The sequence below is a fragment of the Thunnus thynnus genome, chromosome 9, assembly GCF_963924715.1.
Source record: "Thunnus thynnus chromosome 9, fThuThy2.1, whole genome shotgun sequence".
Classification (NCBI taxonomy): Eukaryota; Metazoa; Chordata; class Actinopteri; order Scombriformes; family Scombridae; genus Thunnus; species Thunnus thynnus.
This window is the reverse complement of record NC_089525.1, coordinates 9,130,325-9,154,815: the sequence shown is the minus strand read 5'-3', so window position 1 is coordinate 9,154,815 and position 24,491 is coordinate 9,130,325. Positions and strand designations below refer to the sequence as shown.

Sequence of the window (24,491 nt, the reverse complement as noted above, 5' to 3'; positions counted from 1 at the left end):
TCTAAAATAGATGAAAAAAACCCTCTGAAAACACATCTTTCTCTTAATATACCAAATACAAACAGGCTGAACTGTGTCAGTTAACTATATTAAGTTTCAGGGATCTGTTTTACTAGCCTTGAAGGACCCGTTGATCTTACTTCAGGAACCACAGAATCAGAGTGCGAGACTGCAAATTATTTCCCTGCTGAATTAATCATTTAAAGATAAAAAGTCCCTGATTATAGTGTCGTACACCCACATAGCCGCAGGTTCCTCATGATTAATACTGTTAATGATTTGCCTTCAGGTTGAGGGGAAAAAAGCTAATTTATTCTTCTGTGGTCCAACCATCAGGCCACTGTAGTTAAAAAGCAAAGATTTGTGTGGGGAGGAAAATGTGAGCAGTTCACAGTTTATTAGCTGACTTGTGTGTAAACAGCGACCGTAACTGCAACTAAACTAATTTGTAGCGTGTGTGTGAGATTGAGGGTGACAGAGGAAGCAGAAAACAAACAAGAATCCAAATATTTTAAGTGATATTTATTGCACCACATCATAATAAATGCACCTGGGCTTTAACATTAGTAAAATAGTCAAAGCCTAATTTAAAAGAAAGGCAAGAAGTTTCCAAAACTCTTCCAGAGGTAGTCTAACTAATCAATCCAAACATCCAAAATTAAAGCAGAAAGTAGGCTGAAATACAAAGACATTAGTCTGGTTAATATTTGAATGTGTCACATTTTGTTACCTTCAGTCAGTCTTTTTCAGTACATTAACTCCACCCAAAGCAAACATCAGACCAGGAAACAACAGTCAGTAAGAAATCCTCAGTAACATACAATACCAGTGCAGATTTGTTTACAGTGTAAACAATTCCTCAGAGAGCCTGAAGGGAAGGTCATTTTAACATACTGCTCCTTTAAAACCAACACTAATTTAAGCTGTGTGTCCCAAGAGTGGAACAAACATATGGCTTCAATATTCTGCATATTTATTTATAGAGAGGTAATTCCTGCCAGTGGCATGAAAATAGCACTTCTTTTTTAATACCCGAGGAGGAAAGTGCTCTTTAGTAAGAAATGATTAACACTGTTAGCTGCCTGTATTTAAACAGTGAGAAACACAGACTGAGCGAGTGTGTTCAGGCCTGCTGGCTCTGGGGGATCCTGGAGGATTTTAGCTGCAGCGCTTTGGGAAAGAGGAGGAGGAAGAGGAGGGGAGGTGCTGTCCTAAGCTGATCTGCTCAGGGGGCTGCAGAGCCAACAGGAACAAGTATGTAAGCAATGCTGCCGCTATACAGAATCCGACTTGGGACAAAGAGAGAGTCACGTTGGCAGAGCAGTAATAAGACAAAGTAGAACTTTTAGATAAATAAATAAAATCCTTGTTAACAATCGTAAATTAATAAATATATTTACAAGTAGATGGATCAATAGTGTGTAATATCTTCTCAACAGACTTAAGAGGATTTTCTCGTTAGATTCATCATGGTCAAATCTTGCAACAGCCTCCCATTAGACTAACCACATCCTGTTTTGCCACATCCTGTTTATTTTAAAACTAACAGACAGTGCAATAAGATGCTGCAACATGCATTAACTCTTCTTTTTCAATCCTGGTAGAAAGCTTGAAGGAGGCACAGTTCATCCAGTTTGTAAGACATGCGCTGCTGTTGGGATTTTCACCTTTTGACGACACAAAGAGAAAAAGACAAATTAAAGTCCAGTGTGACACACGGTAAATGTAAACCGACAGCTTGTGTTCATGACATTATGAACACAGAGTGGGATGGATAATCTGTATCACTCCTACATTAGAGCTGCAGGCAGTTGTTTCTTGCATATTATACACCAGAAAAAAGATATTGAAAAACTAGAATACATTAGAATACTGAGACATAAAAACCCTTGCATCTCTTAATGAAATAGTCATGGAGCACAAGTGCAGCACTAATTCTGCAAGTATGCAGAAAAAAATCTGAGTCCTCTCTTTGCAGTGACCACAGCTGCAGATTTTCAGCATTCAAATACCCACATGAGTTTTAAACAGGCAGCGACCCCTAACTGCTCCCACATACAGTATATATACAGATTTATCTCATTAATTTTAAGGCAGCATTACCAGTAAGTTATTTTACATGTGTAAGATTATTAAAAATGGCAGCAAGAGGTAAAAAAAATCCAAATTTCTGCTATTCTGATAAATAATGCAAAATATTAAAGGAATAGTTTGACATTTTGGGAAATACATTTATTTACTTTCGTGCTGAGAGTGATACCACTCTCATATGTGTACATTAGACATGAAACACCAAAGTGTAAAAACAACAACTTGTAGTTATGTGTGGACTATTTCTTGGCTGACCGCAATGACTTCCTGTAGTCTCCACTGGTTGTCTGGTAACCTCACAGTGTCAAAAAGACTACGGGAAGTCACTGGTTCCTGCCAAGAAATAGTCCAGCATGTAACCCCCCACAAAACCACAACATGTCAGTTTTACACTTTGGTTTTTGTACAAATTAAACAAATGAGAGATAGCATGTTAATTAATAAGCTTCAGAAGCATTGTTGCCTGGATTTTGTTACTTTTGAACAGAGCCCGGCTCGCCGTTTTCCCCTATTTCTAGTCTTTATGCTAGACTAAGCTAACTGGTTGCTGGCTATAGCATCATATTTACCATAAAACTGTGAAAGTGGGATCTTATTATCTACCTCCTGGCAAAAAGCAAATAAGTGTATTTCTGAAAATGTCGGACTATTTCTTAAACAGCTGACGAGGTTACATGTATGTCAGAATGACATAAATGCTGTACTAAAGTGAAATATTGACCGTTGAGAGCACTTGATCAAAATATTACAAAAATGTAGCTAAATCGACGATATTTTTCTCTTTTCTCTCAAAATATTTATTTTCTTAAAAACCTACAGATTAAGTCCTTCCCCAAGTTTTATCAGGGCAGATTATCAAGTCCTCTCCTGAGAGGTGCACTTCCTTTGAAACATTTATACGGCTTTAAATTGCACTGCTCGCTGCTCATGGATGCAGACTTAAGCTGGTATCTGGTGGCAGTTGATCAGGCGTTAATATTACAGTGTAATTCAATGCTTTGGGTGAGGAGAGTGTGGGCCTCAACTACATCTGAAAAGACCGACTATATACTGGGACAGTGAGCCTGGGAAACTCCCGTTTAAAGAATGCACAATCACCATTTTAAAAATAGCATATTTTCATTGTCATCTCATTTTTCAGAGAATGCTGACAGTGTGAGAAAAGACTTACCTATTTGCCTGAAAGCTCCTTCTTCAAGCAGGACTTAAAAGAGGTGAACTTCTCCTCCACTCTGACGCCCTGTGAGTATATATATACATATATATATATATGTATGTATGTGTGTGTGTATGTGTAGAGAAACAGAGGGGAAAAATGTTATGAGAGGATCAATTTCCTGACATCCCACTAGATGGCAGTATAATTTCACAATAATCACTAACTCAAGGTGAGACGTGTTTCAGTGATAAAAAGTGGCAGAGGGTAATTTAGACATTATGGTACAGGGTATTTAAGTATACCACTACCTAAAGGAAAAAGACTCATAATTAGTGCTTTCTCAAAGCCATATTTAAACAGGAAAGGTGTCATTTGTGTTACTAATAGTTGCTTAAGTATTACTAATTGTGTACAAGCACTCTATTTTAAAATTAAACGTGTTTCTGAGCTCAGCATCCACCCATATTTTCTTATGCGACCTCCATTGTGTTAAATTCGACTTGAATTTGCATCCATGCCTCCATCTTTGAGCCCTATTTTGGCAGCTCAACACGTATCTGCCCTGACTGACATTAAGAAGTAGCTGACAGAAGGACTGATAATGCTGGTATCTTTCAGATCAGCCCGCGCTACTGTGGAGTCCTCACACCAACAGCTCTGTGCTGCTCTCCTCCTGGTCAGTCCTCCGAGAAGCTGCTCTCTCAGGCTGAAGAGGGTGGAGGGGAGCTGAGTGGGCCGTGTGGGCACATCTCTTGTGTCACCTTCAGTGTCATAAAACAAAGATAAATGTCCTCAGCTATCTCACCCCGTCGCCGCGATGCAACCGTTCCTTCATGATGCCGATGAACTCCTTGTAGCTGAGCTTATCATCGTGATCCTCGTCAAAGATCCTGAAGACTGTGTTCACCAAGTGGCGGGTCAGCTTGATGTCTGTGGCCACATAGACAGCACGGCTAAACTCCTCTGCGAGAGAAGAAAAACAAGTTGATCAGGTGACTCAGAGGAGAGTATTATTCATTACAGATATATTTGTTACCAATATTAACATCAGTATTTCCACTAATGTGACATTTAAATGACTAGTTTTGGTTTTCAAGAGTTGCTTTATGCAAAAACACCCCTAAATCCAGTAACTCAGCCGTACAATCAGTGTTTGACGTTACCTTGACCAATAGAACGGTTGGCAAAGTTGTACATTTGCATGGCGATAGCAAAATCCTCCAGGTTGTTCAGGAACTGGAAGAAAGACCTGAATTCCTCAAAGGTGATTCCCTGCAAAGAGTTAGAAACAATAAAATGAATACCTTTATTTTATGAAACATAAACCTTGTGAACTACAACTTGAGAAATTATAGTGACATGAAGCAAACGGCTGCATGTGTCAACACTCAAAAGGATAGCGCTTCAATTCACACAATACATAATCTGCTTTCTTTCATCCTGAGGGGGAATCCTTTAGTGTGTGTGGGACCTTGAAGCCATCAGATAGATAACACACCCAAACAGACAAAGTATACATTGCTGGATTTTCCCTGCGCAGTATGGACACGCTGAGCTGTCAGCAGCTGGGGGAGGATTGTAGCTTTTGGGAAGAGGTCAGGCTGCTTGCAGACTTTTCTAAAGCAGATTAACCTGATACTTGAATAAACAAAAACAAAAGTGATGAATCCCCAAACATCTCAGGCTTGGCTGATGACTCAAACACTGGGCCTATTGATCTCCACTCAACCATCCTGCGGCTACTAGCTCCTTCTCTCGCCCGGGGCCTCGCCAAACAGGCTACACACACAGCCTAACAAATGGAGTAATGACTAATCTGTGACGCTTTGCTGTTTTAACAAGTTGAGGGCCATAAAATATCTCTTAGCCTAATGATGAGACCCACTTGATTATCAATGGAGATCTAGCAACACGCTACTCGAGGCGGCTGAGGAGCTGCTGGTGTCTTTTCATGCGGGTCAGCGTGCCAAGGAGGAAAACAAATTAAAGCTAAAATGAGGATGCTTCACTCAACAGCTTATTCACAGAGCAGAATCAAAAGAAACAGAGCAGAATACTCCCGTACTCACATGCAACCATATACCTACAAACATTTAATAGTTAAAGCTACATGTAAACCATTTATGTTATGTAAACTATGTGTCTGTAGACAAATGAGACAAAATTGCTGCAATTCAAGTGTTGTGAAATACTGATAAGTGTCTTTTTACTAATACTATGTGCCGTTCGAAATTTAACACACTGTGGCTTTCAAGTTTTCCTAAATTAAAAGCTCTCAGAAAAAAGGAAGGGAGCTGCCAAATGTGAAACAGTGAGAGAATGAATTATGCTCAATATGTGCATGAATACAGACTCTAAATGACGAAGAACACAGCATCAATGCTGCCTGAGGAAGCTTGAAATGCGTTGCAATCCAGAGTAGCTTCTGATTCAAGCCTTTTCTGTGTTCTTCATGCTGTTAAGTGCCTGTATTCGTGCACATATTCAGCGTATCAAATTCTCTCACTTGTTTTACATTTGACAGCTTCCTTCCTTTTTTCTGTGTATTTTCACTGACCCACTTGGAAAGCCTTTTTCCATTGCTTTCTCATGAAAATGAATAGGTCACATTTGGGGATTAGCTCATTCATTTTCCTCCAGAGAGTGAGATGAACAGATTGATACGACTCATGTCTGTCCATATGGAGCTGAAGTCTGGACGTAGTTAGCCTAGCTTAGCATAAAGACTGGAAGAAGGGGAAACAGCTAGCCAAAAAAACAAACAAAAAAACAAATAACACAAAAATGCACCTACTATTACCTCTAAAGGTTACTAATTATCCATTTGTATTTTCTTTGTTGATGTGGTCACAAACAGAAATGCAATTCCTCAGATTTTAGGTGGAGTTAAGTACTTTCAGTACTTCTTGGCAAACAACAGCAGTCTTGTTTTCACAGTGAGTTTGCCTGCAGATATACCAAAATATGTGCTCACTGACTGTATCTGGCACACTGGTATGGCTGTAGCTGGAGACACTGCACAGAACTGTTGTTTGTCAGGAAAAAGCTCCAATACTTCCCCAAAAATCACAAATTATTTTTACATCTTTGTTTATGTACTGGTTAAATGACATGCATGGTGAAAATAAGTTTTAGAGCTGTTTGTAGGCATATATATTTTAACTTAACACATAGCCAGGTGAGCTGTTTCTCTCTGCTTCAAGTCTTTATGCTAGGCTAAGCTAATCCTGTCCTGACTCCTTGTTAGTGGGTGGTGTAGCATGAAGGGAGTATGAAGGATTATGAGAGGTATAGGATATGAACGTGAGTAGTGACGTTAAGTGCTGGACACAAATATAACGCAATACAATACAATAGTCCTATTACTTTTGTGAATCTTATAATGTTGGAAGTCATTTTTGAGGCTGCCGTTTGACGTTGCTCTGTTAGATTGCATCATATTGTAAGACGTTACTGTCAGATGAGGAGTAGGAATTGTCAACTTTCAGGGTGACTAATTGAATCTAGGGGAGAAATAGTGCACCTTTTCTTCTGGCAAACTGTGGTGAACATTCTCCAAGTATCCGCTGACGTTGTCCAGGTTGGTGAAACGAAGAAGGATCCGAGCGAAGTCCTCCTCACTGATGGTGGGCATGCCTTTGGAGTAGGAGAGGAACTCTATCTCAAGCAGCTCTGTCTGCAAGTTGTCCATGAACCTGGAGGAGATAGGACGACAGCTGCTGACAGGAAACGCCACCACCAGAGCCTTGCACGCACAAAGGAACACTTAAGATGGTGACTAAGAAAACCACAACAGGTTTATTTGTTGAGGGTTCAACGTCGTGTGAAATTGATGAATGGTTGTATTACTGTGCACTGTAAGATAAAGATTTTCTCAGGGAAATCAACATCAATCACAGAGTAAACAAAAGGTTTCACAACTCACTTGTAAAAGTCTTCAAACTTCAACTCAGCCTTCCCTTTTTTCCCAAAGAAGTGTACCAGCAGAGTCGTCTCTGTATTTTCATCCATGTGCTATCACAGAATAAAGTTGATCATGTTATGCTTCCTCATAGCTTTAATTATCCACCTCACATTTGATTTATTCTGTAAATGCAGCAACCCACAATGTACAACTGATTACTGCAAAACTTTATGTTAATTTGCACAAAATCTCTGTTCCAGCAGTCAGGGTGAGCTGTTCTGTCACACACTGCATCTATCACAAGTGTATCATGGTACCACCAGGTAAACATTAACAATGACATTTACTTAACCATGCTGTGAGCTTTAAGTAAAGATGTTAGTTAATAGCTATGCACTGATTCAGCTATTGAATAATTTCTCAGAGTTAATGGTTAATGCTTCACTGTGCCTGAAACCAAACAGAAGGTAAGCATTTCCCATTTTCTGCATGAAACAAACACGTGCCATGCAACAGACTGATTAAACATGCTACTAGGCCTTGGTGCAGATGTGCTTCTGTTACAGGAAATATTAGAGGAACTTTCTTTGAATATTTATTCTTACTAACAAAGACGGTAGATGCATAAATCAAGAACTTGTTCCACTGCTCTCACTAACACAGAACCTACAAGACTTTCTTTGAGAAACAAAAGGATAGTGAGACGATACATCAGGATCTGTTGTATTGAACTCCTGTAAAAGCAAAGTCATGAAGAAGCAGCTTGAAGAGAGCATGACTACCTCAGTGAGATCAGAAAACAGAACTTGACTTGTGCCACGTCTCAGAACATCCCACATGCCCCGGGCCTCCACATGCTGACTGTCTTTTTTAAGGATCTGTGGCAGCAGTTGAAGCACAGCTGTTAGAAGACAAAATAAATCTGGTACATGTTAGATTAGGGAGAGGGTGACAGACAGACAGACAGACATCTAAGAGGGCATGCTGTGGAGAGCAGGACTAGATAGAAGATGAAGCATTTGACACATTTTAACAGAGGACAGACAGGTGAGCATGCCGTCCACAAAGACAGAGGGACTGACTGGCATTTATCCACACTCAAACAGGCTGAAACAGACCGAGGCTGACACCGATGTATCTGGCAGGCCCCTCAGCCCTGACATGAGCCTGTTCTGCAGCGATGCATGCAGGACATTGAGCCAACACAGCTAACACATGCCCAAAGCATGCAGGGAGACAGACCTGAAGGATGACTCATGCTGGGTTAACTGAACCACCCAATACATCATCATTTGATGCTAAGTTGCAAGGTAAATGCTGGTTATCAGGCACCTTCCATCTCACTGTTGTGAAATTGGGTCAGATGTTGATCATATGCATTTTCTGGAACACTTTTAGTCTTTTATCTGTCTCTCAAAGCTCAAATTTAAAAGATGATGGTGCAGATTCTAATGTTTCTGATGTGATAAAAAGCTGTCTGGAACAAAGAAGCCACTCTGTGCTATTTTTCTCAATGAGGTCATGCTCCTGATTTAGGATTAACCAATCATTATTATTATTACAGTTTACTTACTCCCTTCACTCTCTCAGCTGCTGTGGTGCTATTTTAACTACAGCTACACTAAAACACAACTGTCAACAACAATTTGCTTATAATTGGGGTCATGTGCAATAAAAAAAGATCACAGAGAAGTTCCAAGTAGTGTAGAGAAACTCAGATTTCTCACTCCTAGTTACAAACTAAACCATGTTGGTGCCTCTTGCTATCATTCTACTTTTTCAACCTATCATTTGATGCCTCTCAAGTCTCGACATCACCTCATTCGAAAGCAGCATGAGCACACCAGAAACCAACCAGAGACAGCCAGCCGCTCCTCGACACGTGTTCTTAAATATGGCTTGCTTCATTTCATAATATTTATTTATCTTATTCAGTTTTTTTTTCATCTCTCAGGCCTGAGGGGGAATGTGAGACAGCTGATAACTGTCTGAACAGCTCTTCCTCTGCGCCTCATCGCTTTTCACCAGGGAGATTTACGACATGATCCCACAGCTAATTACGGAACAACTCTTTAATGCGCCACACCGTTCCCATCTCATCCCATGAAAAGATCCTGATACACTTGTAATTAGAATATGCTGGGGAAAGCCCAACCGCAGGACTAAAGACATGTCTGTTATGTGTTTTTTTGAAAAGAATCGACTTTTGAACTTTTTCTGTAAAGATACCTACAGTGATGGCGAAGGAATCAAAACAAAAAAGACACACCTAGAGGTAAAGTCTTCAAACAGTGCTCTGAAAAGATGGGTCTGTCCCTTGGTTAGCTGTAGTGTGTGCTTTGAGTGCTTTTCACAGTGCTGCTTCTTCTCTCTGACTGGCATCTTCATGGTCAAACCCATCACAAAAGGTAACCTGAGCCCAAATACCACTCCTCAAGAAACTGTAAAAATAAAACATGGGGGTCTGGGAGAAACGATGTCAGTCTTCAGGTAAGAGCTTTTTGAAGTGGAATCTCTCGCCCGACGTTGACAAAAGCCGAGTACATAAATCATCTGCACTGCACTACCACACACACACAAAGACAATATGTCAGATAATGTTGTAGTAGGCAATGATGTATTTCAATTTCAGTGAATGTGAATGAGGTTATCTGGTGTTAACAGAGACAGATACGGGTGGTGTCAGCCCCTGAGATAGATTTTCGGTGCTAACTCACTGTGAAAAAACATTTTCAGGACAAGAAGACTGCATGCCAAAAATACATGCAATAAGCAGAACAGGGAAAAAGAACAATAAATACACTGTGAGGCTGAGATTTGCGTTGACCGTACAGCTGCAGGCTCTGAGATCCAAAAAGAGAGAATGTGCATGCGTGACAGAAATACAGCAGAAAGAGAAAATTCATTAATAATTCATGAAGTATTTCAGAAGAGGAAGATGGTTTGAAATAGCTTTCAACTGATTTTTAAGTCACAGCCATCAAGTTTATATGATGTGCCTTTACCTGTCATCTAAGATCAGTCCTCCTATTCTTAACCTTTATGAAAGCACCCAGTCTTCATCCTCAACTTTGTTTTCTTGCAAAGCATCATTATATTTCAAATCTAGAGTACCCATTCTAATGATCTTTTTGAGGGTTATATGGGCTTCAGATTAATGCAAGACTTTCCAGAGATACAAACATTTGTCCCAGCAGAGTAAGCTCCTCCATGGTTGTGTTTGTGCGATAAGACCTCAAAGAGTTGCTCTTATCGCTCTAGTCAGCTCTGCCTGTTTACATCCACCTGCATGCGGCATAAGACTGCCCTAAAGAGATGAAAGCCTCAGGCATGTTTTACCCTGTATGACCACATTCACCTCTGTACAGCCTGTGTTCTCTCTAGGAACGTAGTGTTACATGCAAAATCACTGCTGTGTTAAACATCGCTTCAAAGTTAAGATGCAGACCAATGTCTTAAAGGTGCATTAATTGATCTTTTAGCCATTTGGGGGCAGCAGCAAGGCATAAACAACACTGACATATTGTCACTTTATAAAGTTAATGTGCTAAAGCTAATGTGTTAGCAAACTGTTGTCTGTTTATACCATTGACTGTACATAAAGATGGATGATATGACAGCTCCCTAAAAGTGAAGCCAAAACATCTCGATTGCCCCCTGGTGGCTGGCTGCAGTATAGGTCATAAGTCCCGCCCCCTCCATGTTAGTGGATGGGGACATGAGCCAAACTAAAAATTAAAGTACCAGTCAAATTAATTTTTCCCAAAGATGGTTTCTGTCATTTTAGGTAATTCTTATCACACTGATGTTTGTCCAAGTGCTCATTTTTCTGATAAGTTTGTTTTTAATAAGTTATTCAATGATATAAAAAAGGGGGTGTGACATCGTGATGGCAGGGGGATGGCTGAGGGGTCGTGTCCCGTGGGCCGTCATCCCGCCACCTGACTCTACTGCACAGAGTCTGGCTCCAAATGACGTCACACAAGAAAGATGGCAGCTCCAAGAAAGGAGATATTTTGGCTTCACTTTTGCATAGCTGTAGGAAGTGGAGACGCATAGTCCATCTTTATATAGCCTACAGTCTATGGTTTATACATACAGCTTCAAAATTGTAGTGGCTCCACTATGTTCACCGGCTAGTTGCTAACTTAGTCTGTCTGCTGTTTGGTGGTGGGAAATGAAGAGTGAGAGTGGACTTTGTGTGCCATAAAAACAAAACAATGAGCTACAAGGGGTTAAAATGCTCCATAGAGCTGAGAGAAACTTCAAAGTTAGGTGTTAACCCTTTGTGAGTTGGTCACTATGAGCAAGTCGTTTGATCCATTGTGCATATAAAAATTTTTGATTAGAGCAGCATTATAACTGTCGAAAGGCATGTGAAAGCAACTCATACCTGTTGGTCAAATCTTTGCCCCTCTTCAGTAACTTCCTTTTTGTCCTTTTTCTTACGGAAAATTTCTTCCAGCTGGTAAGAAGATGATAAGTTATGCAAAATATAATTAACTATAAATAACTGATCGAATGTATTTTAATATATCAGATCATCAAGATGAAGCTTGTACCACTAAGAACTCCCTCTTGTCCACCATTTCATTCCCATCTGCATCAAACATGTTGAAAGCAATCCTGAAGCCTGCATGGGGCTCTGAAATAAAAACAATAATGAATTATATAGGACAGTTATTTTTTAATCTGTTAATAATTTCCAAACTAACTCTGCCAAAGTAAGTTAAAACAAATACTGACTTGTTAAAATGCAGAGCAGGAAGAGGTACTCTGTGTAGCTGATGACACCTTGAACAGAGAGAACAATTAGTCAAGAAACAAAAACCAAAATGTTCCTTTTTGCACACGAGACAGCATCAAATACCATTAAGCAGTTAGCTCAAGGTGTTTACAGATGTTCAAAGTCATGCGTCCCAGATGAATAAGCCATCTAAAGAAACGGTGCACGCCTTCAGACAAGAGTAATCTTCTCGTGCTCACTGATAGCATCTTAAAAGGTGCCTTTTACTTCATGCTTGGTGTTCCTCTCACACAAACACTAGGCTTTACAACTGAGCTGACCTATCTGGACACAAACCCAAACAAATTTAAGGCCTACGGCTTCTGATCGTGTTTGGGTAACAAGGTGTAATACATTCTCTAGTGATCTGTCACTGATTGAGAATGGACCGATTCAGGTTTTTGTGTCGTGTCCTTCAGCTCCCTTTGTTGTGTGACACGGAGAAGGGAAGAGTAAGTGTCAGGAGCCATCTCAGTCGACTCAGGAGGCTTCTCCCCTCTGCCTCTGAAAGCATTCCCAAGCTTTTGTTTGCTCGGGAAGATAGAGAATCGAGCACAGATAGTTCTGGGTGACTGCTCCTGGTGTTATGGGAAAAGAATTCAGGTTTGGGGCTTGCTGCAGGGAGATTTCCAGAAAAAGGAAAACTCAAAGGAAAAAAAAAACAACACTGGCAAACAAAGATGTAGTGACAACTTTTTCTTTTTGCTGATCTTCTACATTTCCTCTAGAGGATAAACTAAGCTGCTAATAGGATGATGTAAATGCCAGTAAAACACATGTACAGACTGAGGTGTGAAAAGAAAATTAGCAATGCGTGCCATTAGGCAGAGTATATCTAAAAATTCCCCACAACAAAGTGCTCCGTCTTCTCACCCCAGCTCTATCTGTTTGGCAGGTACGGCCCTATAATGACAACAGATCTCTAGCTTCAAAGCCTTTAAAGCTTAAATGAGTTGAGGAGAGAGAGAGAAAAAAAAAACTTTTAAGATTCCAGCCATGTCTCACCAATACCACACACCTTCACTCCTGGAGGGAGCCGCCCCCCTCCCTCCAGCTCAGCCTCTGAGCTCAAGTAGATGTTGTTAGACAATACAAAGAATTCCACAGAAACACTTCATACAGAGTGGCAGTCCCGGAGATGTAATCCAATGCCATTCTTAGGCTTCATAATGTCCGTGGTGATCAGGGGGGTGGCCAGTGGGACATGTCTCGACATAGCTGGGTTCAAACAGCTCCCTCATTCTCTAAAGCAGCGCTTTGTTCACAGATCAATCCAGTCCTTTTTTCCCTGACAAAGCCGCAACGTTTAACAGCAGGATTAAAAGCCCCAAATCCCAGCATTGGCACTTAGCTAAAGCAACAGGGGAGAGAGAAGAACAGTGAGATCTGATGCTCCACTGGCTCGTCTGACCCGCTGAGAGGGAGTGTGCAGGTCCAGGTGGGAAAATTACAAAGATCTTTGCTCACACTGACAACGACATTTTCTTCATCCGACGTTACTATGAACTGTGCAGTCAGTATTATTTAACAACCCGCATTAACAGAAGCAAGATTCTCTTTTTGAAACCTGACCATGAAGACTCCAAGTCCAGTCCTTATACATGGTGTCATATGTTTACAATATTTAAGTCTGTGCAATAACTGTCAACTGACATACTGACAGTCTGAGAAGTCCTCAAGCCAAGGCCTGTTGCTTCCTTCCCCTAGTAGTCAGGATTTGTTGAGCCACAATATGGAGAGTTTTAAAGGCCTTAAATGTCTGTCAAAGTGTTTAGGGCTGCAATAAATGACAACTTTCATTATTGATTAATTGGACAAATATATTATAAACTAATCGGTTACATGTTTTATCTATTAAATGTCAGATTATAGTGAAATATTCCCATCACATTGTCCCAGAGCCCAAGGTGACGTCTTTGAGTTGCCAGCAGTGCTAAACCTAAAATTTTTTGTTAATGGTCATATATGACAAAGCATAGCCACAAATTGAGCAACTGGAACCAGTAATTTTTTTAACATTTTAACAGTTTTTCCTTCAAGAAAGTTCCTAATTTCCCTATATTTTAGTAGCAAATTATATAGTTCTTGCATAAGAAACTTCTTAGGTAATAATCATAACAGACCTGTAAAATAAAGCATTATCACAGGGAGGATCAGTCTGTAAATATTATCAATGGACCAGGCCCTCCTGCAAAGGTTACCTGAGAAATAAATCTACAGCATGTTACCAGACTGTTGGAGAGATAAGATAGCATTTACAGCACACACTTTCTGTTCTGGATCATACAGAGATGACATGAACAACAGAGCTCAAATGGAACAACAAATGGAGGGCCTTAACATGACGGCTTAAAAACATTACAGCATAAAAGGGAATTACTTATATTCAAGGGATTTGTGTGCGCAGCTGCAATACATCATGACAGACCAAACAGGTTACTCTACCTCGTTCCCGGAGATTTCTAAACAAATTAGATGATCCTTTCCAAACAGGTGGGGTATCAGCCAGCATCTTGTCTAATTCCTGCGAGAATAGAAGAAAATCCCAAATCACTCATTCTTTTCCAAATCCTCAGTGCACTGGCAAATCACAGTGTAATGCAGTGTTGTTGGCATTACTGTAATTACAGAGGTTTTACACAGATAAAGAGGAGATTCACCTCAAATCCTACAAAAGGGAAGAAGTAAGAGTCTTTTTTATTGAGAATTTCTGTAATTGAGCGTTTATTTACCTCTTAGGCTATGTGAAGAGCATGAAATACCTCAATGACAGACCAACTCACCTTTTTTGTGAGGGACTTCCATGTCCTCTTACCTATATAAGGAAATAAGGAATAAACACTTAGTGGCTGATATTCTTGTGACTTATGATAATACATTTCAGTGGTGAGTTCTATATCGGGAATACAGAACCAGGAAACAAAAGTGAAAACAGTGTTTATGTGGATGGCTACACAAGCCGTGTCTTTCCATGAATGCATTCCGATGGTCAATAAAGCAGGAGATAAGACGGAGACGTCGTAAAAACACCTGGCTGGGAAATTACATTGATAACCGTGGCAATAACCCTCCGCTGACACTTTTTAAAGCTTGCGTCTGAAGCCGGGATTATGATTGCCATGTGATTGCCTGCTCTCCACCAAAGTGAGGTGTTTAAGTGAGCAAAGTGAAGATTAAAGGGGGATATTGTCCTCAATGTAAGCACTAATCTGACGCTTTTAATTAATGTTTCATAACCTGCGATGCCTATGAAGCTGATATGAATAACTTACACGACAGTGCTTAAAGTTTTGACTCAAACATGAGATGCTACAGCAGGCAGTTCACTTATTTAAAGGGAGTGGACAATCTGCCAGTTCACTCATAGGGTTCACTGCTTAATGGCCATAACTCTCATCAGTGATACAATGGTCATGTCCAAGGCCTTCCTAGACATAAAAAAACCCATCTATTTTCAACCACAATATAACCATAAACTACCATGATTACCATTTTTCAACGCATTAGCAATTAGCAAGCAGAAAATAATGACTAAATGTATGTTATTACATTAGTGCTTCCTATTTACTTTCCTAAATTATGTGGCAGTGAAGCCATGTTCAAACCATTAAACCAGGTCACACACCATCAATCACAATCAAGCAAAGTAATCAGAATGTCTTATCATTACATTTATGACAACCATGCAGTGTTGTTTGGTCTCTCGGGTCTCGAGTTTGTTGCCACATAAGTGGGCCATAAAAGTGGGGTTGCTGGTAAAGATGTCTATCTTTATGCAGGTGTTTTGACTGAAGCACTTTAAGCCACAACTTATTGTCCGATGACACTTCACAGGCCCACAGCAACAAGTACTTTTACAGGAAACAACACTGGGACTTTTAGAAATCTCTAGTATTTGGATGGATGAAGTAGCAGGGGTTTATCTGATGACTTGACGTAAGTGTAATTAATCAAATGGCCACTGATTAATGTAGTTAATTTATCAACAGAGCTGCAAAGATTAAACAGGCTGTGTGGCATTTACAGAAACACCCACAGTTACAGCACAGGAACACTGAGGAAAGACAGGCTGCCACCTCTTACAAAATGATTGATAGCAAACATTGAAAGATGCACTAATATTTTTAAATTAACAATGTATTGAATGGGAGAGAATTATCGCCGATATTTTCATTACCCCTCAGCTCTACAGAGCATTTTAACATCTTTCAGCTTGTTGTTTTGGCTTTATGGCCACAACTTCATTGTTTTGATTGATTCTCACAGCTCTCATCAACCCTGCCAGAGCAGGCAGCTGTTTTCACAAAAAAACCTCTCATAAACCCGCTATACACTGCACCAAATAGCAGACAGACAAAGTTAGCAACTAGCCTGTGAGGACAGTGGTGCATTTAGCAGCTTAAGAGCCAGGTATCTCCTTCAGGAGTTGGTGGAGACCAAAAACAGAGCAAAAAGGTGGCCAGACATGATTGATTGATTGACTGATTGATTGTAGATTGATTAATTAATCAATGATCAATTAATTATTGACATCCCTAGTAGATAGGCAACTGTTTGCTTATTCATTTGCCACATCAACTTTGTAGTGTAATAGTATGCCCATGTTTTACAGTTTACTTGCTGCCGGCAAGTGGCCAAAAAAACAATGAATGCAGGTTTAAAACAAATTTTTATAACTTTCAAAAAATATCAGTTACCCGATATTTATAACTGTCTTATAAAACCACTTTCACAGACTTTGTTTTTGTTAACAACGAATCATTACATTCTTTTAATTATTATTTCAATTAATTGATTCATTTCCTGTTCTATAAGATGACAAAAGCAAAAAACAAATAAAGTCAATCATTGTTCCACAGTGATGACTTCAAATTGCTCGATCAACAGTCCAAAACCCAAAGATAAGAAAAAAATTCACTATTTTACTGTCACTATTTAGAAGCTGGAGCCAGGAAAATTAGCTTTTTTTGATAAATTACTTCAAATATTGATTGATTATCAAAATGCTGATACTCTTTCTGTTGATTCCCTAACTGATTAATGGACAAAATGTTTCTTCACTAAACATCAGCACTGATTCTTTGTTCCTGCAGAGGATGTGTGGTATATTGGGAAGGAGCTGAGTATTAACAGCACACTCACTCTTGGGTTCATTCAGCGTGATGGACTCGATGAAGTTGAGCGGAGTCATGTAGAGTTGGCCCTCATACTCAACAGAACTGAACAGGCGGAATCTGTTTTCATAGGATGACATGTGCACATCTCCATCATTCAGGCCATAGGTCCTACCCTGTAAACACACACACACATACACACACACATACACTCATGAAATATTGCAAATAATATCAACAGTGATAATACTGTCTGAAAGATGCTTTTTACGAAATCCACGGGAGCTTTTCTTGTCACGAAAAGCCTCGCTCACACGGAACAACAAAGAGGCCCATGCTTTAATTCAGTAATGGGGCGCGTGTTATGTCAGCCCTATTTTTCATCCCTGTGCACCAGATAATGTCCCTACAAATGTTCAAACCCAGCCAGATCAGAAGGCTGGATTGGTGAAGACAGAGTGGATCTCTCTGTCAGGTGGCACAGTGCCAGGTCCACTGGGCACAGAGCAAACACCCAGGGAATGTGTGCCCCCCTCTGCTTAACCATTAAACCCCCTCTAACCACCCCCGCCTCTCATCAAATGTCAACCCCTCCGCCAAGCCCCAGTGTCCAGTTTCCTGTGTCCCTGGATTCCTGCTGCCTGTTGACACCAGTCAAGGTTAGCTCCCTCCTTACCGCAGATATGAAATAAGGAGTCTGCTCTCTGGGGAGAAATGTGCAAACCAGACCTGGTTTACATGCTTACATGGTTGTTCAAATCTCCTGTGATCTGTGAAAATCTTATCAACACCTATATTTAACACCTGCTGTAATGCAAACAATTACAACAGTGCCGCAAAAACCTGTATAAAGCTTATAATTACTGCTTGAATAATTTGTCCATTAATCAATCAGTGACTCAACGTGAAATCATGTAATTAACACTTTAGATGATTGATTAATTGTTTAAGACATTTATCGAGCCAATGTGCCGACATTTGCTGGTTTTAGCGTCTCATGTGTGAGCTTTTGTACCTTTGGGAAACCTTTACTCTTCAGTTTTTGTTGATAATGTACCAGAAAGGTGTTGATTCCATTCTGGGTATTTTTTCAGGCCAGATGTTTGTGGTGTTGTTTTTAGATTTAGTGTGTGCCTATTTTTCTGTCCATTTCAGGTATAAAGAGTTGAATCAGTAAGTCTCGTGCTCATTTTCTGCTTTTGGGATTGTTGGTCAAACAAAACAATCAATGTGAGGACTTGACCTTCAGCAGGATGTTTTATAGACTAAACAATGAATCTGTTATTTAAATAAAAACTGACTAGATTAACCAATATCAAAATAATCATTAGTTGCAGCCCATGTTCATTTTTTTTCAGACATTATAACAGATGAACTGATTCAACTGTTGTGTTTATATATCTGATAGGATATATATCTGGTATACCTCTGTAGATAATGGACAAAATAACAAGAACATCTCATCCAACAACATCAACAACCCAAAGTATGGCCTCAAAAATTGTCCCAAATTTAAACAGATGCATATCACTCTCCAGTCGGTCTGTCTCTATACTACCCACTGCCCAAAAACAGAAATTTCCATAAATTTGAATCAATACTTCTCTGATATCAACAAAGCTGAACACGGAAAACTTCCCAAAGCTACTAGTCATTGATAGGCTATTGGCTTAGCTACATTTTACAGTCAGATGTTCTTGTTATTTTGTCCACCCCCCTACGTAATGTAAATAATATAAATGTTGGCACAAATAAACATACACACATTATCTTAATTTGCATGAGGTTGGCACTGAAGTAAAAAAGTAGACCTTTAGACCTTTAAACCTTTAGTTATGGCAGCTATTAGGTCACGTGATCTAAAACGCCTTTGACCATTTTGTCATTTCAGCACCAAAGGTCGCGGATAGCTCCCTATGGTGACGACACATCATGATTGTGGCTAATTTCACGTGCACGAAATGATGTCATTATCCATCTGATAGAAATGCAGACGCTGTAGTTACCGTGTAATAAAAACCGATATTGAAACTGAATCGTTTTTCAGGACTGCGGGGGTTTGGGGGGCAGACTTTATGTGAGCTGAGTGTTGTCACCAAAGCCCCGCAGCTTCACAGATGTCCCACTGTACCTTGTCGGTGGCAGACACTGATGGCAACGCCAGATGCAAGAGTCGAGCCTCGACATGGCTCGCCAGTCCCGAGCGCCTACCGACAAACGAGCGGCAGTAATAATAAGCAGCACCGGCCGCGGCGGTGACGCACGCTCCAGCTGCGATAACTCTCAGCGCTTTTGTCGCCTTTGAATGTGTTTGTTTCCGCGCCGCAAACGTCCCTGTTTTGAAGCTGTTGGTGAATGAAGGGATAAGTCTGCGCAGGGCAGCCATGGCTGTTTACACTGAGGTGTCGTAACCGATGAACGAGCCGCCTGCTGCTCCGAGCTCGCGAGAAATGCCGTGGGTATTTCAAGTCGCTCTGGGATTAAAGGGCGTCAAATTCGTGACAGTGAAGGAACATGTTGAAATCTTTGGAATAAACATAGAAATATTCACTAAATTATGCCTCATCTAAAGTGGGTGAATTTTAAGAGTCTTACATGTTGTGTATGCAGGTTTAATTTTAAGTGATGCGAGAGCTCAGTGTAAGCTACCGTCAACTCTCTCCCCTTATGACTCTTATTTTATGCCTTGGGAGAAGGAAAAAAAATCCCTGCCAGGGCACGTCTGAACTGTGACAGCCCCGCCCATTACTAGTCCTGTGGTTTTGCACCTGCCTCACCACCCCTGCCACTTTGAGCGCAAAACCTCCAGGAGCTCCTTTACCTGCACTGCAGCGTTTAACTCAGCCCTTCTTACTAAATCCTGCTCCGCTCTGTCTCCTCCACGGACCCACTAAGGCATCACCATCCGCTATGAACAGGTATGCAACATGAGGGCTCTCTGAGCAGCAACTGTCTGCAGCCCACCTCCAGCTGATGAAGACGCAGCGTTAAAAAAAGGAGAAATCAGTGCAGCCAGCAGCGGAGATTTGGTAAGTGTTTCATGTCAGGGGAGAGAAATCCGCGCGTCCGCATGTCCTTGCACAACGGGGACATGTGCTAAGTGACGGAAGAGGTGGACGTAAACATGCAATAAGTGACAGTAGCAACCAGGTAGCCTACTACGCAAGAGCGCTCCCTCCGGACCTCCTCACTGAACTTTACCCGCTGCGGTTTGCCGCGATGGCTGCTGCTGCTGCTCTGGGGGAAGTTGGAGGCGTCTTGCACGGTATTGATGGTATCGCTCAAACCGGGTCCCATTTCCTCCTGACCCCTTTTGGGGACAGTCCGACCCTGATGGGGGAGCACCTCATACCTGGGGACAGCCTCTCCCGGAGCACCCCGGCGGATTTAACGCACCTCAAAGGGATTCTCAGGAGGAGACAGTTGTACTGCAGGACTGGATTTCATCTGGAAATACTTCCGGATGGCACAGTGCAAGGGACGAGAAAGGACCACAGTCGTTTTGGTAAAAACTCAGACACTTTTATGTACTGTATTTATATGTGTGCAACAGTTTTGTATTATAACAAAACAAATAATTATCTAAATAAACAGCAAGAATAAAAGTGAACATGAATTATTAGAGTAACAATGTTTTAGTATATTCCTATTCTGGCAACTGTGTTCATTCAGATATTTTCTTTTGCATAACTGACATGGCTTAATTATGACTTTTGAGCTTCTTTCTTTCATCTTTGTCAAAGTCTGTAGAGAACAACTGTGTTATTCTTCTCCAGGTATTTTGGAATTCATAAGCCTTGCTGTTGGGTTGATAAGCATTAGAGGGGTGGACAGTGGACTCTATCTGGGGATGAACGACAAAGGGGAGCTGTATGGCTCTGTAAGTATTACTTTGCTTATTCATGTTGCCCAAATCATCATTTCTTTTACCTGTGATGATAAACAGGGAGTTTTTTTTTTCAGTCCTAATTTTTGTAGAATTTGCTTTTCAGGGAGATAAATACAAAGAAATAATTCATGTGTCATGTGTTTTTCTATTTCTGCATCATCAGCCAAGACTTCTCTTAATGTTGTCGCATTTGTTTTCAGGAAAAGCTCACGGCTGAATGCGTCTTCAGGGAGCAGTTTGAGGAGAACTGGTACAACACATACTCCTCCAACCTCTACAAACACGGAGACAGAGGGACGCGGTACTTTGTGGCATTAAATAAAGACGGGACACCAAGGGACGGGACTAAATCCAGGCGACACCAGAAATTTACACACTTCTTGCCCAGGCCTGTGGACCCTGATCGTGTGCCAGAGCTGTACAGGGATATCCTGGGACACAGCTGAGACCTGTGGAGGCCTGGTCCAGATCAGGAATAGCCGCTGCAGCCCTCGCAGGCAGGGAGTAGAGAGAGAGGAGGGATGCGGGGAGGGATGTGGCCAGTGCAGGCTGGTGGACAGCAGCCCGACCGGCAGGGATAAAGGCATGTCTCTCAGCAGCCAGGAAGACAGGCTACAATGTCTGACTCTGTCAGCCTGCACGCTCGGCATGAGGGGCTCGTTTGTTTCAGAGGATGGACGACCCTAGAAGTACCTGCGTGGAATAGGAGATGAATGGGAAACAGAGGTGAACGGTCAGGGAGCATCTCCTCTGGTCGGACGGAGACGTCAGCTGACATGGAGTCTATCACAAGATGGTGTTTTTATTTGGTGTCAGAGAGTTTGTTCAGAAGGACTTTGAAGGAAATCTGTTTTTTTTTCTAACCTGTGTCTAGACCTGTTTGAAAAGAGCAAAGTGTAACAATTTATTTATTCATTTTAGATACATATATTTATGTTATATATTTATTTATTTGAGAATATATTTTTACAGTTAGATACGAGCAATATAGAAAAAACCACTAGAAACTGTATCAATTATGTAAAGACTGAGACACTGACTGTACCACTATGACTTTTATCCCGAGAAACGCTCCACTATACTGTAATATGACTAAAAATATGAAACATATTGGCAGAATTTGGAACAAATCCCCATATCCCAAATGCATTTTATCACTATATGGCAACTGTGAATCAAGTTTTTTTTTTTTTTTAAAGAAATCTTTGTCTTTTAGACTTGGTAATTATATCCAAACTACTGTTACATATGTCACAAAGAGAATCTAAAGTCAACAAACTGAAAACTAATTATTCATGTCAAACAATAAATTTATCAGAATGTGATAAGCATGCTTGTTTTTCTCAGCCAACGATCAGAGATATTTTGTATGTTGCTCACTATGTGTCCACTCATAACCAGATTTTTACTTTTAATAGAGCAATATTTTTAAAGAAGTATACTTTATTGGTTGCCTTTTGTCTTTCAGAGTTTAAACATATAAACCTGCTTACAAGATCAATGTTGTCTTTCTTTATGGACACCATTATGCCGAGGGACAAGTCGTAAGACCTGATGCGCACATAAAACTTCAAAGCCTCCCTCCTGAATCCTGTGAACGCCGAGGCTGCACAACAACACGATCAGGGCCAAATAAAATCTGACCTTTAGCTCAGGCCCAGAAACTTAGCGGCTGCATAAAACTGGAGGTCAGAGCGATAAGGATTAAGTAACCTCTGCTGACAGTTTCGGGGTTGTCGTCTTGTTGAAATGTCATATTAAACAATGGAAGTCAAGGCAGCCAACACATCTCTACATAATGCATTTTTGCTTCTTTTTCTGTGTGTTTAAAGGACGGGTTCAAAATTTTTCAAATCTGTGCTGAAACAGCAGTCAGGTGCCCACATGAACATCAACACGTTTTTCTTGCTGTAATCATTCATCCTGTTCATACTGGCCAAGAGAAGATCCCTTCATAATGCTTTCAATGCAAGTGATGGGGGACAAAATCCACAGTCCAAAAGTTTACTTGAAGCTAATATGAAGCTTCAGCCGTCCAAATTAGTCAAATGAAGTCAACATCTTTCAACGTCGCAGTCTTTTTAGTGCCAAATTCCCTCTTTTTGTTACTTTACTTCTATTGTTGCTGAACAGGAAAACACGGTCCACTGAGACACAAAGAGAGAATTACTACAAAGACTGTAACTGTTGAAGATATTCACTTTATTTGACTAAACTGAAGCCTCATATTATCTTCAGATTTTGTGCCCCGTCATTTATATTGAAAGTGCATTTGGAAAGGATCTTCTAATGGTCAGAATGAACAGGAGGAATGATTGCAGTGAGCAAAAACCTTTTTCACTGTTCATTTGGGCTCCTGACTGTTGTTTTAAGACAGACTTGTGAAATTGTAAAGCTATCCTTTAAAAATGTTTCATGAAAAGATGGCCTTACTATTGTCACGTCTTTTTGACCAACAGAAGAAAACCATAAGCAGGCGATGATGGAACAACAGCTGAATTATTTGTAAGAAGCCACTATCTCGTATCTGTGCACAGTTTCCTCCACGGTTGGGAGCAGATCTGTGTTGAAGCATGAAAAAGCTCAGCCTGTGATCTCAGCGCGTGTGTGATGGCGAGCCAGGGGGGTGTCTCGATACGCGGAGTCAACCCTGCTGCCAACTCTCTCTTGTCTACAGCGTGATACTGTGGGACTTTCCCACCTGCACACCTTGAACATCAACACGCTTCTGTCGTCGATTAATGACAGCACCCAGAGTGTTTTATAACCTGGCATGCACGTGGACATCCCCTGTCCACCGTGCATGCCTATTATGACATGAAAAAGGATTGTGGAGCTTGTTTTTGGAAATATACTGTCACTCCTCACCTTTCATTAGCTTCACACAAAACTTAACAAGCGCAGAAGTGATCGACAGGGTGTGTGCGGCTGTCTTCATTCCTGTCCGGTCCCATCTTTCCAAGAAAAAGTTGCGGTACTGTAATAGTTGTTTTTCTGGTGTTGCAATACATCCAAAGAGACTGAAGTTTCAGTGCAGGGCTTGTAGCCATTACCTTTGTGGTCATGAAAAGCAGACTTTGTGCAAATTTAAGAGCGTAACCCCCTCCACCCCCTCCTTTTTTTTGACATTTTGAAGGTCATCTCTCTAAACACGCTGGAAATCCTGACTTGTGATACCTGATGCCCAGAAGTGCTCTTTGGCATTTGTTTAACCGATGTTTTTGGAGTCTACCTGGCCCTGAGACAGATGCTTTTGTTCCACCTACTCCGCCTCCTCCAGGTGGTCTGTGGCTCCTCGCTGAAAACACTTAAACCCCTCATCCGCACCCACTCTGAAGGCCGTCTCACACGCTTAATGGACGCTCCCTGACTTTCATCACCTCCTCAGCCGCGGCCTTAAAGGGCTCTCTCGAGGAAACCCAATCAAGTGTGTGTGTGTGTGTATGTATGTGTGTGTGTGTGGCATGGGTCTACGGGCAGGTGTGGAAGTCAGTGATCTTCCGCGTCTATCTTCGCAGTCCGGTCAGACAGCGCAGGTGTTCCCTCAG

At 41.0% G+C, this 24,491-nt stretch overlaps 2 protein-coding genes across 5 annotated transcripts; one reads left to right on the top strand and one right to left on the bottom strand.

Moving 5' to 3' along the window:
- Window positions 1-507: 507 nt before the first annotated feature.
- On the bottom strand, window positions 508-19,490 carry micu3b (mitochondrial calcium uptake family, member 3b). 4 transcript variants are annotated; one of them, XM_067598685.1, is made up of 15 exons: window positions 19,186-19,490; window positions 17,083-17,230; window positions 14,724-14,755; window positions 14,386-14,464; window positions 11,901-11,948; window positions 11,717-11,799; window positions 11,548-11,619; window positions 9,956-9,997; window positions 7,937-8,032; window positions 7,176-7,264; window positions 6,774-6,945; window positions 4,414-4,522; window positions 4,056-4,213; window positions 3,263-3,331; window positions 508-1,667 (listed from the first exon to the last, which is right to left on the bottom strand). In XM_067598685.1, exons 1-14 carry the CDS (start codon window positions 19,438-19,440, stop codon window positions 3,263-3,265), a joined length of 1,452 nt encoding a protein of 483 aa, XP_067454786.1. In that variant the 5' UTR covers window positions 19,441-19,490; the 3' UTR covers window positions 508-1,667. The 4 variants fall into 4 exon arrangements, with proteins under 4 accessions (XP_067454786.1, XP_067454783.1, XP_067454784.1 ...); XM_067598682.1 differs by lacking the exon at window positions 9,956-9,997; XM_067598683.1 differs by lacking the exon at window positions 7,937-8,032 and having other exon boundaries at window positions 19,186-19,488.
- A 126-nt stretch (window positions 19,491-19,616) lies between these two features.
- On the top strand, window positions 19,617-22,440 carry fgf20b (fibroblast growth factor 20b). The gene is made up of 3 exons (XM_067598686.1): window positions 19,617-20,559; window positions 20,831-20,934; window positions 21,144-22,440. Exons 1-3 carry the CDS (start codon window positions 20,274-20,276, stop codon window positions 21,387-21,389), a joined length of 636 nt encoding a protein of 211 aa, XP_067454787.1. The 5' UTR covers window positions 19,617-20,273; the 3' UTR covers window positions 21,390-22,440.
- The last annotated feature ends 2,051 nt before the right edge of the window (window positions 22,441-24,491 follow it).